Genomic DNA, 17,410 nt, shown 5'->3' on the forward strand with positions numbered 1-17,410 from the left:
TGGTTTCCTCCCACATTCCAAAGACATGCATGGCAGGTTAATTGAATACTCCAAATTGTCCATAGGTGTGATTGTGAGAATGGTTGTTCGTCTCTGTGTGCCCTGCGATTGGCTGGCAACCAGTTCAGGTTGCCTACTGCCCAAAGCCAGCTGGGATAGGCTCCAGCACCCCCGCGACCCTTGTGAGGAGAAGCGGTCAAGAAAATGGATGGATGGATGGATGGATTATGATTACTCACGTAGTTAGTTGTCAGTACAAGCAAGAGCAACAAAGCCATGTCTGCCATCTAGTGGGAAATGGTGAAACTACAGTAGAGCCCTACATACTTGTGGTTCGGCACCCGCAGATTCATGTATTTTACCAGTATTTTTCGAAATACTTTGTGAATTTATAATATTGTCCCTATTTTCCCTGTTTCCCATTAAAACATGTACAATTTTGGCTCTAAGAGCAGCCTTTACTTGTCTGAATTGATGTGTTTGTGTCAGCCTCGGGCAGCAGCAGCAGCATGTGGGGCAAGAAGATCCACTTCGGCCTTCGTCCATGCCTGTGGCAGCTGCATCCAGACACCGTGATGCCCCCCCTCCGCAACCTGAGCGTATGCATGCAACTGCGAATCACTTACGACACAAAATGGACGGCTTTTATCTACAAAGCACCGGGAAGTAGACATGTGGAGCTGGGCCTGGGGGGCACGCGGGAATGGATGCTGGTCTGGATTTTTGGACAAGCATGGTATCTCGACGAGGGCTTGAATGTAAACCAGTGGTATTCGGTCTGCCTCACCTGGTCTGCGGGGTCCAGTAGGCTGCGTCTCTTTCTGAACGGAACCATGCACATAGACGTGTCGACTGCAAACGTCAGCGCAAAACAGCATTTGGCCCCGAACGGCACCCTGACTCTGGGGGTCTCGCACTACGTGGATTCCAGCGGCGCCGTCAAAGTGGAGAAAGGGAACAACCTCCTGGGGGAGATCGGTCAGTTCAGGTTGTGGGCCGGCGAATGGAGCGGGGAGGAGCTGGGGAGGCGGACGTGTGCGGATGGAGATGTCGTGAGTTGGGACCTGCGCCAGTGGAAGCACGACTGCTCACTTGAGGAAGACGACAACCTGCAATGCGGTAAGAAGACACGCAACAAGATGTCTCAGTGGTTCGCAATTTCCAATTGTTGCAAAGTTGCGGCTAGGGATGTTCGAGACCACTTGTAATCTAGTACTTTTGACGTCTAAAATTTAATTGAACACAATGACAAAAAAAAAATATGAAGAATGATCTCTCTTTATAATTTACTTGTTTGTCAAATTTCTGCAGTATAGCGCCAACTACTGCTGAGGAGGATTTACTCTGTCAGATTTGTTTTGTTTTATTTTTTCCTCAAGTATTGGTGTCTGGTATTGGCAGCCTGCATGAGTACCCGTTACATTTAAAAAAAAAAAAAAGATACCTGGCAGTACCACCCATTCCTAGTTGTGACCCATTTTATTAGTAAGTCGTAAGTCATAATTTACATAATCAAAGGGAGTATAAGTACACAAAAAACGTGAATAAGCATTCAATACAAACTTCACATATATGCTTAATAATAATTGACATCATCTAAATATGATGCATTATGTTTTTTTTGTTTTTTTTTAAATAGCATGGTCCTTCTTCAAAATCAAAATGCAAACATCCCTCGGCCAGCAAGAGCAGGCGGGAAATTGTAACGAGTCACTGACGAACGCGACCGCACAGTGGGTATGAAGCGAGTAGCAGCACGTGGAAAACATTTGTCAGATTTGTCGGGAATTCACCTTTGCCATCTCTTATCAGTTGGACAACATTTTCCCTCGGTGCATTTCCGTCAGCAGCATATCTGTGGACTCAAATGCCAGGTAACTCTGCCGTGAGATTTAACTCTTGTTTTTTTTTTTTTGGGTGGGACTTGATGAAGAGGAGTCACATGACCCGGAGTTTACGTAATTGTGTCGTTTGTTTCCCAAACAGCCCTACATGCAACATGCAAGTACCTCAGGTACAGTATGTCGGCATATATGCGAAACTTAGTTAGAAACTTAAAAAAAAAGGAGATCAACAGGAATGACAGGGCATAACATTATAATTAAACAATTTTGGTGTAAAGAAAATGCAGCAAAAAAATTATTTTAAAAAATGAATATGATTTTTCCAGGAATCAAGAGTTGTGTCATCTACCGCCTGTAACAAATGGTGAGCTCAATTCAATTCTCCAAAATGAAAATTATAGTGGTGCCTTGAGATACGACTTTAACTCATTCACTGCCATTGACGGCTATAGACGTCAAAAATGAATTTTTAACTATTTCTATTAGTTCATTTATTTCCACTTTTGTTAACAAGAGTATGAAAACCTAGAATTTTTTTATTGTACATTTGGAACAGAATTTGCAACAAAATTTGTGATTAATCGTGAGTTAATTAGTGAAGTCATGCGATTAATTACGATTAAAAAAAATTACTCGCCTGACGCCCCTAATTTTTAATAATCTCTTTTTTTATCGCGTCAGGTGATTACATTTTTTTTATTGTAACTAATTGTATGACTTCAATAGTTAACTCACGATTAATTAAAAAAAAAATCTGTTCTAAATGTACAAATTTTTTTTTCTAGGTTCTCATACTCTTGTTAACAAAAGTGGAAAAAAAGTTAAACTAGTAGAAATAGTTCAAACGAATTTTTGACGTCTATAGCCGTCAATGGCAGTGAATGAGTTAATTTGTTCCATGATGATCAAACGTAAGTCGAAAACACTAGAATCTTAAATATTTTCATTCATGTTCAATTAGATGTCACAGCTCCTCTCAGACGACGGCACTAATGCAATCACTCTTCACAGAGGATAAAGAATATATGACTGTTTGTTTTCAATCCATTGCTCAAAGAGTTAAAACAGCAACACATATGTTATTAAACGTTAGCATTAAGCTAGGCTAAGCTATGTAGTGTTTTTCAATACACAAGGCGTTATTGTGTTACTGTCTTTGTTTGTATTTTGTCTGGTAATAAACATCAACTGGGAGTAGCAAAGAATTGTTCACAAGAATTGTTGAGTTCACTGCCACCACACAGCACTCGCATCTCAAGTCTAAAAAAATTATAAATCAAGTCACTTCTATCTCAAGGTATCACGGTCATTTCTATTGAAATCATATTTTAGGGCAGCACTGTGTTTAGTTTCTCTGAGTAGCAAGTCTTCCATTCACGTCAAGTTTTAGCTTGGAAGTCAACATCGTGGTGGAGCCTGCATCTAACGTCCAAGTGGTTCAGACCAACATTTCCAAATGGCTGAGTGGGACCTTCTCCAACGGCTCGCTTATCCTGACGGCGGAACCCAACAGCATCCGCGTGCTGCCAGTAGGTTAGTAAACAGTCCTTCTCGTGGCGTTAATATCAGATTGGTCAAATATGGACTGGACTTCATGATTATTGGTCTCAAGTACATCATTGTGTGTCATGTACCAATTCAGTCACTTTATTTTTTTTGTATAGAATCATCTTTGCTTGTCACGACACAAGCGGCGCCCACTTTGTCATTCTCTGGTAAGCATGGTGCTTATTTACTTGCTAGGGAGCCAGCTAGCTATCTAGCTAGCATCAGGTGCTAAAGCCCCCCAAAAAAATTATTTTCTTTTATTGGCTAAAGCCAAGCTGTGGTAGGGTTTTTACTTTCTGGATCTGGATTTGCCACCTCTGACCAGGCAGAAATTGAAGACACATGAAGAGATTTCAAGTCATAATCTTGAGATTCTTAATAACATTTATAAACCTATCACTGGATTATCTGGTAATCAAGTCTACTGGTTCATTTGTTTTTTTTGTAAAAATTCAATTTGACTTATATTTCTGCACTTTATACGAGCAGGTACAACCCAATGGGTTCCTGAGCAAACCGCTAACTTTAGAACAACAGGAAAACCTTCAGATACCACCATGACTAGAGGTCAGTATAGACTATAGGACTCTTGCTGTTCATCTATATGAAGACACTGATCATGTTCATGTTTTTCTTTTTTACAATTATCAACAATGATTGAACAAAGTAGATGCATAGCAATAGGCAACACTTTCTATAAATATCTGCATAAACAATGGCTTCAACATTCCTAGAAAATCACAATGTCCTGGTGAACTATTTTTAGAACAGACAAAGTTGATGACCACTGACGTTGTGTCACATTTGTTTTTTAAGTCCCGGCGCTAGCAGGCGTGTTTCTGAGAGCCAAACAAAAATTGAACTTCACCGGCAACGCCACAAAACCAAAAGAAATAATTGAGCAGTGGGTAAGAAAAGATCTTGACAAACAAATCTTATTAGGATGCATTTGCGTGCAATTTGCATTCATTGAACACTCTCGTGTCAAAAGTTGAAAGAAAAGCTGGGCGTGAACGGGACCACACTCGTCTTGAATGTCGCCATAGCGGAGGGTGGCCGCAGGTGCGTTACGTGATGACTCATCCGTAAGCATGCATTGATTAAAAAAGTCCGTTCTGAATTGATTGTGCATTCGCAGGAATGCAGAGAGATTTCATGTACAGACGGTGAGCGCTACAGTATATAATGAAAGGATGTACAGACATGGAACCAATATTGGTCTTTGATTAACACAAGCCTCTGTCTTCTTTCCTTGTAGCGTTTCCATCAGCAAGTCATACAGTAAGTGGCTTTTCTGTTAGCCCCGTTGTCTGTTTTCTCCTCATCTCAAAATGGCGCCTTGTGCGTTTCTTCAACAGCTACACGTGCGACTTCCACATTCAGGATTACAGGACAGACCCCATTGAGCATATTATATCTTATATAAGCACCGCCTTGACGCCCATTTATGAACACGACTCCAATGTTATTCAAATGACGGATCTATATCTCAAACAAATATGTAAGTATACCGTGTCAATAAGTTCAAATATTATTTATTTATTTTTTTTAAGACTCAACGTTACAGTGGAACCCCGTAATCCAATATCCATAGAGAATAATACAAACAATGTGAGCTACACGCGGATGTTTTGCTAATGGCCAGCCGAGTCCTATTTCCCGCTGTATTTTGCTTTATGAATAAAAATTAATAATGTGAACTAACCATTAACTTTAACTTCACTTTCAATTTAGTCACCTAATCATCAATAAAAAAAAAACAATCTCACTAGTGAGTTTCATGACGTCATCTCATTTGGACTGTTTCATGCGATGATCATATTTTGCACCATTTTCGAGAACAATCAAATCTTCAATCAATCATTTTAGCAGCATGTTAACTATTTGGCAATTAAAGTCAAATGTGAAGTTAAACACATGGAAATATTTAATCATTTTGATGACATCAAATTGAGGTCATGCTGACATTTTGTGACGGTAACGACCAAAAGTTTTGTGCAACTTCAGGGGCATTTGACTTGATGTATTTTATTGTGTGAAACATGCTAGTGATATGTTGTTTTTTTTCTCTCCTTCAGTTCCTCAAAACTGTTTAGAGAATTTGGTAACGACAGTCTACGGTGAATACATTTGGCCTGAAACCTTCCCTCAAGATCTTGAGACCATGGGATGCATAAAGCCGAGCTTCGAACGAGCTTCCAGGCTTTGGTAAGCTCTCATTAGAGTCAAGTGTGACTTCATGTCAACTTTTAGCTGGATACAAATTCATTCATCTATGCTTGTCCATGTCACTTATCTCCATCATGACTGCGGGTGATGTTGGGTTTATCCCGGCTGGCTTTGGGCTGGACCTTGGGTTGCTCGCCAGACTCGCCAGTCAATCGTTACACGCCATATTCTTGCATGCGCCTGAGTCAAAAAAGCCGCAAAAAGAGAGGTTTAGAAACGACTTCTCTTCACACCTTTTGACAGGTGTGACTTCACTTCGGGTCTAAGTCCCGGCCCTCATTTCTAGTCCCACCCGCTTTCCCCAAATATGGACTTCCTATGACGTCATACTTCCGGTGGCTCAGGCCATGTCCCTGTTTTGACCCCGCCCCCTATGCCCAAATATGGACTTCCTATGATGTCATACTTCCGGTGGCTCAGGCCATGTCCCTCTTTTGACCCCGCCCCCTATGCCCAAATATGGACTTCCTATGACGTCGCACTTCCGGAAGTGAAGGGGCGGGACAGGGAGTGGCGTTTGATGAGAAGTAGATGCTAGCTTTTTAGCTGCATGGATTCTCCCGTCTATTTGAGTCTTTCATTTACGCACCTCCTCTTGGGTAAACATCAAAAATCATAAATATATCATGATGTGGAAAATGAAGCAATAAGGGCGACCGAGCGTCAACGTGGGCTTAGTCACCTCAGCAGAACTACGTTTATCTTGGATGATGCCGAGGTCTTTTCATACGGGTCTATTTACTTCATACATATCCTGTTAACCTCGGTCAGAACAATCTGTTTCCATGGATACGGCCCGGCGCACACAATCGAGAAGCAGCTTGAGTAGTCCATGTGATGGTGGGCCTGACGTCTTAGTGACATACGCATGACATTATATCACTACAGCAAGGATGACACATCCCAAAATCTTTCTTCTTGGTTCATGGACAAATCTCAATTGTTAGTTGAGAATGTGGGTTTGAATGGTCTTTTTGTCTACGCTGCGTATGCCGTGCAATTTGACTAGTGAACAGTCGTGAGTGTTTTGGCTTGGATTGGCTCCAGCTCACACGTGACTCTCAGACGATGTTTTCAAGCGTTATGCGCTAGGATGCGTCTTTGTGGCAGGGAAGTGATTGAACAAAAACGTTTGGGATAAATGACCTCACGTCATATCTTCTATTCGGCTGACACTTCACACATTCAAATTGCGGCGTCAGAGAAGAAGGCTGACGCCATTTTGTCAGGATTCTCCATCACTCTGCCTCGGTCAGTTGTTTGTTTCCTCGTGCTGCCACGTTGAGAGTACATGTTGATGTCATGGAGAGACGCACGGAATTGTATACAATGCCTAATGGTTATTTATCTGCCATCCGGTTGTATTCAGTGAATTACACTTTTTTTCTTTCTTTTTTTCGCTCAGGAGAGCTCAGTATTGTTCATTCGATTTGACATCATCATTGCTCTCCTTTTTTAAAAAAACAAAAAAACAAATCAATTAAAAAAAATTTAATAAATGTTTTTTTTTTTAAATATATATACATATATACATATACACACACACATATATATATATATATATATATATATATATATATATATATATATATATATATATTTTTTTTATACGTGGGTGAGTATTTGTATGTGCGTGTGTGTGTGTGTGCGTGCGTGCGAGCGTGTGTGTATTCATCAGTTCACCTAAAGCCCATTAAAAAAAAATCCCATACTAATAATATAATATAATAATAAATTGCCAAATGCAGAAACATCAATGTAAGTTATCACGATGTTGTGGCTCTCGCTAACAGACAGAATTAAGTAACCGGAATTAGGTTAAAAAATTCTATATACGTAGACCATGTTTCTATAAATTTTGATATTTGGTTTTTATTTGAGGCAGATATTTTTTCCATTAAAATGTGATTTATGAGGAGGTTAGACCATTGGTCGATATTCAGAGTTTGTTTATTTTTTAGCGATAGTAAGGGCTACAAGTGTAGATTGAAATTGTTTATGTGGCAAGTCAGTTGTTGTTAGGTCACCTAGCAAACACAAGTTTGGAGATAAAGGTATCCTACAGTCCAAAATAGCGGAAAGTTTTTCTAAGACTTTAGTCCAGAAATACATAACCGGAGTACATAACCATAAAGCATGAACATAAGTGTCTGTAGTGTTTTGTAAGCATTGGAGACAAATGTCGGAGTCTGAGAGTCCCATTTTCTTCATCATATATTGAGTGATGTATGTTCTGTGAATAATTTTATATTGGATAAGTTGTAAATTTGTGTGTTTTGTCATTTTAAATGCGTTTTCACAAACTTGAATCCAAAAGTCAGGTTCCGGTGCTATAGACAAGTCTGTCTCCCACTTCGAGATGGGTAAAGACATTTTATCAGTATATGAAAGTAACTTATATATTTTTGAAAGTTTTTTTGTTGTTGTCGGAGAAAGCTTGTTAATATCTTTAGCTAAAACAGGCGGTTGGAGCGTACCCCGAAGTGTTGGAATTTTTTTCTTTATCATATTTTTAACTTGTAGATAATGTAAAAAAATTCCGTTTTTTATATTGTATTTTTGGAGCAAGGATGTATATGATATAAACATATTATCTGATTATCAGTGAATTACACCTTGAAAACGACACAACCAGCTGGGCCCCTCCGGACATGACAAATTGCAGTCTACTCGCGTCCCTTTCCGACCTCGAAAATATTACTGTCACTACTGGTAAGAGAAGCAATCACATCTCAGATCCAAATTCCACTAGAGATTCAAGATTCAGATTCAAATTCCTTGTGTTGCTCTTCAGATAACGCTGCTGACGTGGTGGATATAATCCAGGACTTGGTCAACGCCACGCTGGGCAACGCCACACAGCTTCCGCCCTCCGAGCTCAACACGGTGGTGGAGAAACTCTACCAGGTGGTAAACGTCACCACCGTCACGCCAGCACTGGGCAACGACATCATGCACGTTTTCTCCGACATCTTAGTGTCCGACACGGACGTGGCCCCGGTGGCTGTCAGGTAAGGAAACAGACGGAAGCTAATGCTGCAAACAACCGTGACGCTAATCAACGGCAAACTTGGAGGCACGTTAGATGCCGCTCTTTGCTGCCACCTTGTGGCATCTTGTGCTCAGGGAACCATGTTGAAGTGAAGAGAGGAGTTTCATTCCATTTCTAATAGAAAAGAGTGATTTGCCGCCATCTTTGCTATCTTATTAACTCATTCACTGCCATTGACGGCTATAAATGTCAAAAATTAATCTGAACTATATTTATTAGTTTATCATTTTTTCCACTTTTGTTAACAAGGGTATGATAACTAGAAAAATATATATATTCATAACAGATATAAAATCGTGAGTTAACTAGTGAAGTCATACGATTAATTACAATGACAAATCTTAATCACCTGATGCCCTTAATTTTTTATATATTTTTTCTTTTTTAAATCTTTTCTTTTTTTTAAAGAAAAGATTATTAAAAATGAGGGGCGTCGGGTGATTAAATGTTTTAATTGTAATTAATTGCATGACTTTACTAGTTAACTCACAATTTAAAAAAGAAAAGAAAAAAATATTAAAAATTAAGGGCGTCAAGTGTTTACATTTTTTTATTGTAATTAATTGCATGACTTTACTAGTTAACTCACAATTTAAAAAAGAAAAGAAAAAATTATTAAAAATTAAGGGCGTCAAGTGATTACATATTTTTATTGTAATTAATTGCATGACTTTACTAGTTAACTCACGATTAAAAAAAGAAAATAAAAAATTATAAAAAAATTAGGGGCGTCATGTGATTATTTATTTTTAATTGTAATTAATTGCACTTCACTACTTAACTCACGATTAATAACAAATTTTATATCTGTTCTTAATGTGCAATATTTTTTTTTCTAGGTTTTCATACCTTAAACAAAAGTGGATTTTTTTTTTAAACTATCGTTAAAATAATTTTTTGACGTCTATAGGCGTCAATGGCAGTTACGTGTGGATTTTTGCTTCATCGTAGTTGTACGTTCTGCCATCTTGGGAAGAGAATTTGATCACTATCAAAGATCGATGAACAAAAAAAAAACATTATTTGCGAATTGCAGGAAATAAATAATAACTTTCAGACCAAATGAGCTAAATTGGATCATTTCCCACACCAGATGTCTTTTGGCAAAGCATTTGGGAATCACTTCTTCCGATTGAGGCTCATTTGGGCAAATTCCCTTACCGGAGTTCATCCAAGTACGAGAAATGGAATTTGCCTAAAATGGCTGCTTCGACTTCCTGTTCAATTTTTAGTCTTTTATTTATTTATTTTTTTGTGGCGATTAATGAAATTGGTGTTGGCAGATTGACTTTTTTTATTTTCATTTTTTTAATATCCAGGGGTCGCTACTAAGTAAGTATTGGGGGCTCATGGCTGAATTTTCAGAAATGATTCTCTCACAGGTGTTCATTCGCCGGAAGAAAAATTCGGTTTTGTGTATTTTTATTATTATTATTTTTACGACATTGAATTCTGTTTTAATGGTGTAAAAAGTTTTGAGACCACTACAGTAAATTAATCACACTGAGCGGTAGAGTTTGGCAAACTTCTACTTGGACGAACGTGTACTCAACATTTTATTCGTCTCTCCCTTTGCCAAAATAGCGTCCTGAACCTGACGGATAAAATGGGCAACACTATGAATTTCCCGAATGAATCGCTCAGTTTGACGGCCCCTTCATTGGCTCTGTCCATGACCGACGTGGATCCCGAGCGATTCAACGGCCTCACGTTCACCGCCGTCTCCAATTCCGAGTTGCAGAAGCCAAATGTAATTCACAGAATGCGGTGCAGTCGACTCATTTCCTATTTTCTTTTTTTTGTCACGCTTGTCTAGTTCTAACAAGGAATCATTTTTGTTTGTGTTTTTCAGGTACTTGTCAACCAGAGTTTTGATGGCAAACCAATCCCAGAGGCGAACGCGACCATATCACTGCCCTCTACTCTCTACAACTTCCTTGCGCCCGGACAGAGGAACAAAACCCGGGTCCAGTTTCAGTTCTATGGAACGCAAGACCTCTTCCAGGTAAGCTTGGAAATCGCTCTTTACAGCATTCCAGAAATGGATGATGAGGACTCAATTTGCCGTCAGGAGAGCCAGGGTGTATCCTTAGCTAGGCCAACTACGTAAGCTAGCAGCTAGCTCCAATTGTATCTCCGTAGAAGTGCATCCTACTCTCTTCCTGCGCAATAAATAATCATTAGCCTCAATGAAAAAAGAACTTTGTCCTCTTAGCTATCTTCTGCTATCTACCAATGACGCGGTTCAGAACATACGTGACATGAGCCGAGTAGATTCCAGGCTAGCTAACCTGTGGTTTATAGGAATCACCTTTTTGGTTTCGCCGACAGGACCCCCAAACGGCAAACGCAACGCACAGCGACTTGATGTTGAACTCTTACATTGTGTCGGCGAGCATCAACGGCAGCCACGTTAGCGACCTGAGCGGCGACGAGAGGGTGGTGATCACGCTACGTCATGGCAAAGCCAAACAGGTGAAAAAAAGGACTTTGGGCAAATTTCAGGATGATGTTAAAATACAATATAGCTCTTATAGGAGAACTCAGGTGGACTTTGTTTAAACATGTGTCTATGGATGAAAAAAATAATAATTAATGGCCATCCTGCCTTTTTTTTTTTTTTTTTTTTAAGGATGCCGACAAGGTGCTGTGCGTGTTTTGGGATTTCCAAGACAATGGTGAGTTTGTGTTGGGGTCTCGCAGGTCTACAATGAGATGAATGGAGCTCCCTGGTGGAACACTTCAATCAAAGTGCTTGATAAGAGACTTTAATAATGTGTGTGTGTGTGTGTGTGTGTGTGTGTGTGTGTGTGTGTGTGTGTGTGTGTGTGTGTGTGTGTGTGTGTCCACTGTATGTGTGTCAGGTGGGCGGGGTGGATGGAGCAGCCTGGGTTGTGAAACTCAGCCTCTTTCGCCTTATCAGACCCGATGTTTGTGTGAGCACCTCACACATTTTGCTGTGCTGCTGGTGAGTCATACTGCATGGCTACTTTTTTATGAAAGAAAGCGTTGCTTAGCGGGGGGGGGGTTCAAATCAGCTGCTATATATAACCGCACATAGGAAGTTCAAACCGGTCAGACAGTTATGTAGCATGATTTATTTATTTTTTCCCCCTGATGGATTGGTACTGTCACAGCATTAGAACTCACAATAGTTGTATCCAAAATTCACCTGTAGAAATCTTTTCCAAATTGTCTTCAAAGTTGACAAAAACACACGTCAGGCTCGTTGACGTGCACATGATCTTTGATATGAACAAAACACGCATGCAGGGCTCTGATAACTGTAAATGGTCTTTGATATTTACAAAAACACGTTACGTTAGGTTAGTGAAGATTCTTCTAATTATGAAGAAAATATTCATCACAATTCATTTGGTGATAACTGAAATCACGATGAGGACAATCATTTGTTTTTGTTTTTTTTTGGTACAAAATGAAAATGTTTGAACATGTAAAAAACATCTACATTTCTTCGAAACACTATAATTATCTCTTTGACTGCCAGACGTTTTCAGAAAAGGGATGCCGTGGGTGCCAGCCGATTTAAGCATTTTGACTGATCTTTCAAGGTCCACAGAAAATTATGTGTTTGGACTATGGAAACACACATACTACCAAATGAAAGACTGGACTCTCATCTTTCATCAGAAAAAAAAAGTTTGTTTCTACCTTATTCCGTTTTTCAGTAATCAACAATAGAAAATGGTTAATTTCACCTCTGTTTTGAAACAAACGTCTTTTAACGTCTTTGGCACTCCTCCCTCGGATTTTACTAAACGTTATTTAACGTTTTTGGCAGTCAAAGAGTTATGCAAGTTCCTTTTGGACCAAACAAGATTTATTAAATTAGTCATTTTAAAATAAAAAAAGTATAAACTTAAATTAAATTATTTTAATTTGTGTTTACGATTATGCCGATTTTGTAATAGACTCAATTATCTTCACTTTACAAAAATGTGTTTTAGCTGAACTTGCCTTTGGTGTTTAGAAAAACACTTAGGTTATAAGTTATTAAAGACCCAAAATTGCCTTTGATATTTGCAAAAACATGAGTAAATAAAAAATAACAAAACATGTTATGTAATTGAAGACCCAGAATTGTTTTTGATGTTTACAAAAACACAGTAAGTTCTTGAAAACTGCTACTGTTTACAAAAATGTCATTTTTGATGTTTAAAAATGTTAAATTAGTGAAAATGATGTTTGATTATTGAAGACTAAATTGTCTATTATGTTTACAAAAACACATATGCTATTGAGTACTCTAAATGATCTCCACAAGATAATTTACACATATTCACGTCTAATTATTTTTAAAAATGATTATTGATACAAATATTTGTGTTTTGATGACAGGACGTGTCCAGAGCTCCCATCAGCGAGGCTGACAGTTTCATTTTAAGCATGATCTCCTACGTTGGTTGCGGCATATCGGCCATCTTCCTGGGAATCACCCTCCTCACTTACCTCGCTTTTGAGTGAGTCATCTGAATGCAAAAGTCAAATGAATGCTAAAAAAAAAACTCTGTGTCATTCACCTGATTCCAGAAAGCTCCGTCGTGACTACCCGTCGAAAATTCTCATCAACCTGTCGGCCGCCTTGCTGGGACTGAGCTTGCTTTTCCTGCTGGACTCGTGGCTCTCGTCTTTTTCCGACTACAGCTTGTGCATCGTCACCGCCGCCGCCTTGCACTACTTCGTGCTGGCCTCCTTCACCTGGATGGCCCTGGAGGCCCTGCACATGTACTTCGCCCTGGTCAAGGTCTTCAACACATACGTGCCCGCGTACATCATCAAGTGCTGCGCTGTCGGCTGGGGTAAGGAGAAGACGGGAGAGTCTGAGAAATGTCATTAACTCATTTGCTCCTAAAAACGTGTAAAAACTATTTTAAATATTGCCATGGTCCCAAAAACGTATTTATATGTTTTTTTTATTATTATTCTAGAGCATACAGAAGGCTTTGATGCAGCCTCTGAACTGAAGAAAACGCTTAAAGCAATGGTAGTTATTACAAAACGGCCAGCAGGTGGCAGCAGAGAGATCAACCAGGGCCATGTTGAAAAAAAGGTCACAAATTTGTGAATAATGATGAAACTCAGCTATATTCTAATGCTAGTTGCTGCAAAACATAAACAGATACAAATATATATTTTTCCTGATGAAAGAAGAGATTCTAATCTTTCTTTTGGTAGGTTCCATGTTTTTTATAGCAAAAGAGCACAATAGTCTGTGGGCCTTGCAAAATCAGTCAAATTCCAGTAAAACAGCCTGGAGCGAAGGGGGTTGCTTCAGTGAAAATGGCTGGGAGTGAATGAGTTAAAAGAAGAGAAATATCGCCGACTATGGCCTTTTACTCGTGTAGCACTTTTCTACCTGCAACGTACTGAAGCTTTAACATTGTCCCGATTCACCTTCTGATGACACAGCATCAAGAGTACGGATGTTTAGTAGCTTGCGTCTAGATACAAACTTTCTCAAATAAGACATTTCTTCAAGACACATTCTCCATATTTGCCCCATTAAACGTTAGGATCTCAAGCTTTTTGGGTCCAGGAAATGTAAACAAATAAATGTTCATGCCGCTATTTAGGAAGCCGTTGTTTTTGTTTAGTTGGTGGAAGAGAGTCAAGCGTAGGGAGCTGCAGTCAAAGATTGGCTGGTTGTAAAATGTTGCCAGAAAATGAGGCTAATGGTGTTCTGGAAATGTGCCTGCGTCTTGTTGTGTCCTCGCAGGCGTTCCTCTGCTCATTGTCAGCTTGGTGCTGGCCATAGATAAAGACGCTTATGGGGACATTCAGGTCACAACGGCTGCCGCGCAGAGCAACTCTAGCAACCAATTGTAAGTGCTCCCAACTGAAGCATACATAGTATATAGCACATTTGTGCAAAATAAGCTTACATCCAACATTCTTTCATATATTTAGAAAAAAATAAAACTAACCCTCTCTGTCATCAGTTTCATCCTTAGTGTTTTGATTTTTGAGGGGCATTTATTTAAGAATTGTACTGTACAAAAAAAAAAATAAAAATTTTTTTTAAATGTCTAGTTGCAATTTCTAGTAAATACATGCTCACGTTCACACGAATTAGGGATAGAGACCGATTATCAGCTGGGCTGATTATCGGTGCCGATATTTGGCATTTTGACAAATATTGGCATCGGCCTTTTTACGAACGTGAGGGCCGATAAAGCTGGTATCTCACTGAGTGGTGAATGCTTGCGAGCGTAGCCAATTTAGGGTTTTCATCAGGATTTATAAGATGTTCACAGACAGTTTTTGCAAAAATATTTCGTGCATATTCAGACCATTTTTTTGCTGTTTGCAAAGATCTTTTGAAACCTTTTAAAACCCGAAAATCCCAAATTAGCTACCTTCGCATGCATTTGTTTTTATTGTATGGATTTGTTTACATTTTCACTTTATAATAATGATGCTGACACTGGGAACTCCCAACATTGTTTATTTTTTAATAAATAAATTTAAGAAATTATGCTGAAATTTATTTTTATTTTTTATTTACAGTAGAAAATTTTAGGGAACTATTTACTTGCTACTTGCTTCATTTAGCTTAACACATGCTGATGACCCTGGAACGGAACCTCCCTGCAATTTTTGTTATCATTTTTAAATAAAGCTGTCAATTCTTCATTTGTTTAAAGGAAAAAATAACAATAAAATTTTCTTTTACTGCATGAATATTGGCTTAAAATATCAGTTATCGGTCCCCTTGACTACTAATAATTAGTATCGGTATCGACCTTGAAAAAAACCATATCGGCCTATCACTATAATAAACCCCCAAATGAGCATTTTGTACACTGATCATAAGAATATTGTGGCTGTACGATGTGTTGAACTTTGTACCTAGCTGCTGGCTGCGGATCGACACCTTCTACGTGACGGTGGTGGCGTTCATCCTGCTGGTCCTGTTGTGCAACACGTCCGTGTTTGTGGTGGTTCTGCTCCAGATCCGGCGGATGGCCGCCAACAAAAAGGCGTCGGCCAGCAGACGCGTCGCCCTGCGGGACTTGAGGGCGGTGGCCGGCCTCACGGTCCTGCTGGGTCTCACCTGGCTCATCGGCTTCTTCTCCTTTGGACCAGGCAAAGTGGCCATGATGTACCTCTTCGCCATCTTCAACCCTTTGCAGGGTAAATAATAAATACAAATATAAGTAATGCAAAATATTGCACAAAAAGTGTGCTGATATCTACAGTTGTTATGTCCCCCACCCCCAAACTTATCTAATCAATTTATTGTTCCACAGTAGAGTACACATAATTCCCAAAGATGCATATTATAAAATTTACTTACAGCTGTTGCTTTCTGTAGGCCTAAAAAGCAGGATTCAATTGAGCCCAACCCACGACACGCTTAAAAAACGCTAACAAACGAGATAAAAAAATAAATAATATAAATAAATAAATACAAAAATAAATATATGAATATTATTAAATATCAATCAATAAATAAAAACGCTCTGTTCGCCAATCCGCTCACTCTAGACAGTTTGCAACGGCGGAGCCCAACCCAAGACACGCTTAGGACCGCCCCCTCGTTTGAATAACATTTCGACCTGACAGCTTCCGCAGCATGAAATAAATAAATGTGAGAGCAGAGCAATTTTATTTATTGATTGATATTTAATTCTCTGTCTCTCCCGCTGTTTTGTATTTATTTCAACATTTATTTTTATTTTTTGAATCTTGTTTTTTTAATTTTTATTTAATTTTTACTTTTATTTATTTATTTAGGATATATATATATATATATATATATATACCTTTGTTGGATATTTACCACAATGAATTAATCACACCTTATGTTGAAAAAAAAAAGCATCTATGAGATGTGTGCTGTTTTTTTTTTCTTTTTCGGAGTGTGATTTAAGGCGCAATATGAAAATTGGACAGCTGTCTGCTTCATTGCAATAGCGGTAACGTATTTTCTTTCTTCCCCAGGGTTCTTTGTTTTTCTCTTCCATTGTGCGATGAAAGAAAACGTGAGGCAACAATGGCGAACGCATTTGTGTTGTGGCGCGTTAAGACTGGCCGAGCGTTCAGGTACTGGACTTTCCACGGAGGAAACGAGTTCCGCGCTGGGTGTGTAATTGAGGTCCGTGTTTTGTGTTTTCAGACTGGAGCGCGTCAGCGGGTGGTCACCGCAGGAAGGAGAAGCTTATTAACTCCGGCTCCTCCGTCAACACCTCCTCGCTCAGGAACATTTCGGAATCCGAAACGGGGACAGAAAACCGCAAGGGCGCGTAAGCAGGCCCTAACGTGATGCCCTAAATTTGCGTTGCCGGGCGGAATGATCTAATTTCACTTAACTTTCATTTTTTTACATGGTAGAATATATGTGCCTTGGTTCAGTCAAAAGTCGGGAAACACAAAACATGAAATACAAGCAGCTTCGTGTCTGTCGCTATAAAGACAAGACAACCAAATGGAATGAAAATCCAGAACAAGATAATGAGAGAATATTCTGGCAAATACACCAAATTGCAGTGTTCGCGCACACGTCATTTACTCCAATCCCAGAATGAATTGCACTTCTTTTTCAGCATTCCGACGTTGTGCTCAACAAGCAGCTATTCAATGATTCTAAATGTGAGTTCAAATGTAATGGAAGGATGAGTGAAAAGTTGTATTTTGATACTGCATGTTTGCAAGCTGTGAAATATATTCATGTATACTTTACGTATTGTGTTGCGTGTACAAGTTTATCCTGCTA

At 39.2% G+C, this 17,410-nt stretch overlaps 1 protein-coding gene across 1 annotated transcript; it reads left to right on the plus strand.

The window, feature by feature from the left end:
• The first annotated feature begins 509 nt into the window (after positions 1-509).
• adgrg4a (adhesion G protein-coupled receptor G4a) lies at positions 510-17,143 on the plus strand. The gene is made up of 17 exons (XM_077577298.1): positions 510-1,119; positions 1,987-2,014; positions 3,229-3,373; positions 4,384-4,454; positions 8,227-8,333; positions 8,416-8,632; positions 10,258-10,423; positions 10,526-10,678; positions 11,005-11,148; positions 11,306-11,351; positions 11,538-11,641; positions 13,033-13,154; positions 13,225-13,493; positions 14,411-14,516; positions 15,548-15,828; positions 16,639-16,740; positions 16,814-17,143. Exons 1-17 carry the CDS (start codon positions 510-512, stop codon positions 16,942-16,944), a joined length of 2,802 nt encoding a protein of 933 aa, XP_077433424.1. The 3' UTR covers positions 16,945-17,143.
• The last annotated feature ends 267 nt before the right edge of the window (positions 17,144-17,410 follow it).

The sequence above is a fragment of the Vanacampus margaritifer genome, chromosome 10 (genome assembly GCF_051991255.1).
Source record: "Vanacampus margaritifer isolate UIUO_Vmar chromosome 10, RoL_Vmar_1.0, whole genome shotgun sequence".
NCBI lineage: Eukaryota > Metazoa > Chordata > Actinopteri > Syngnathiformes > Syngnathidae > Vanacampus > Vanacampus margaritifer.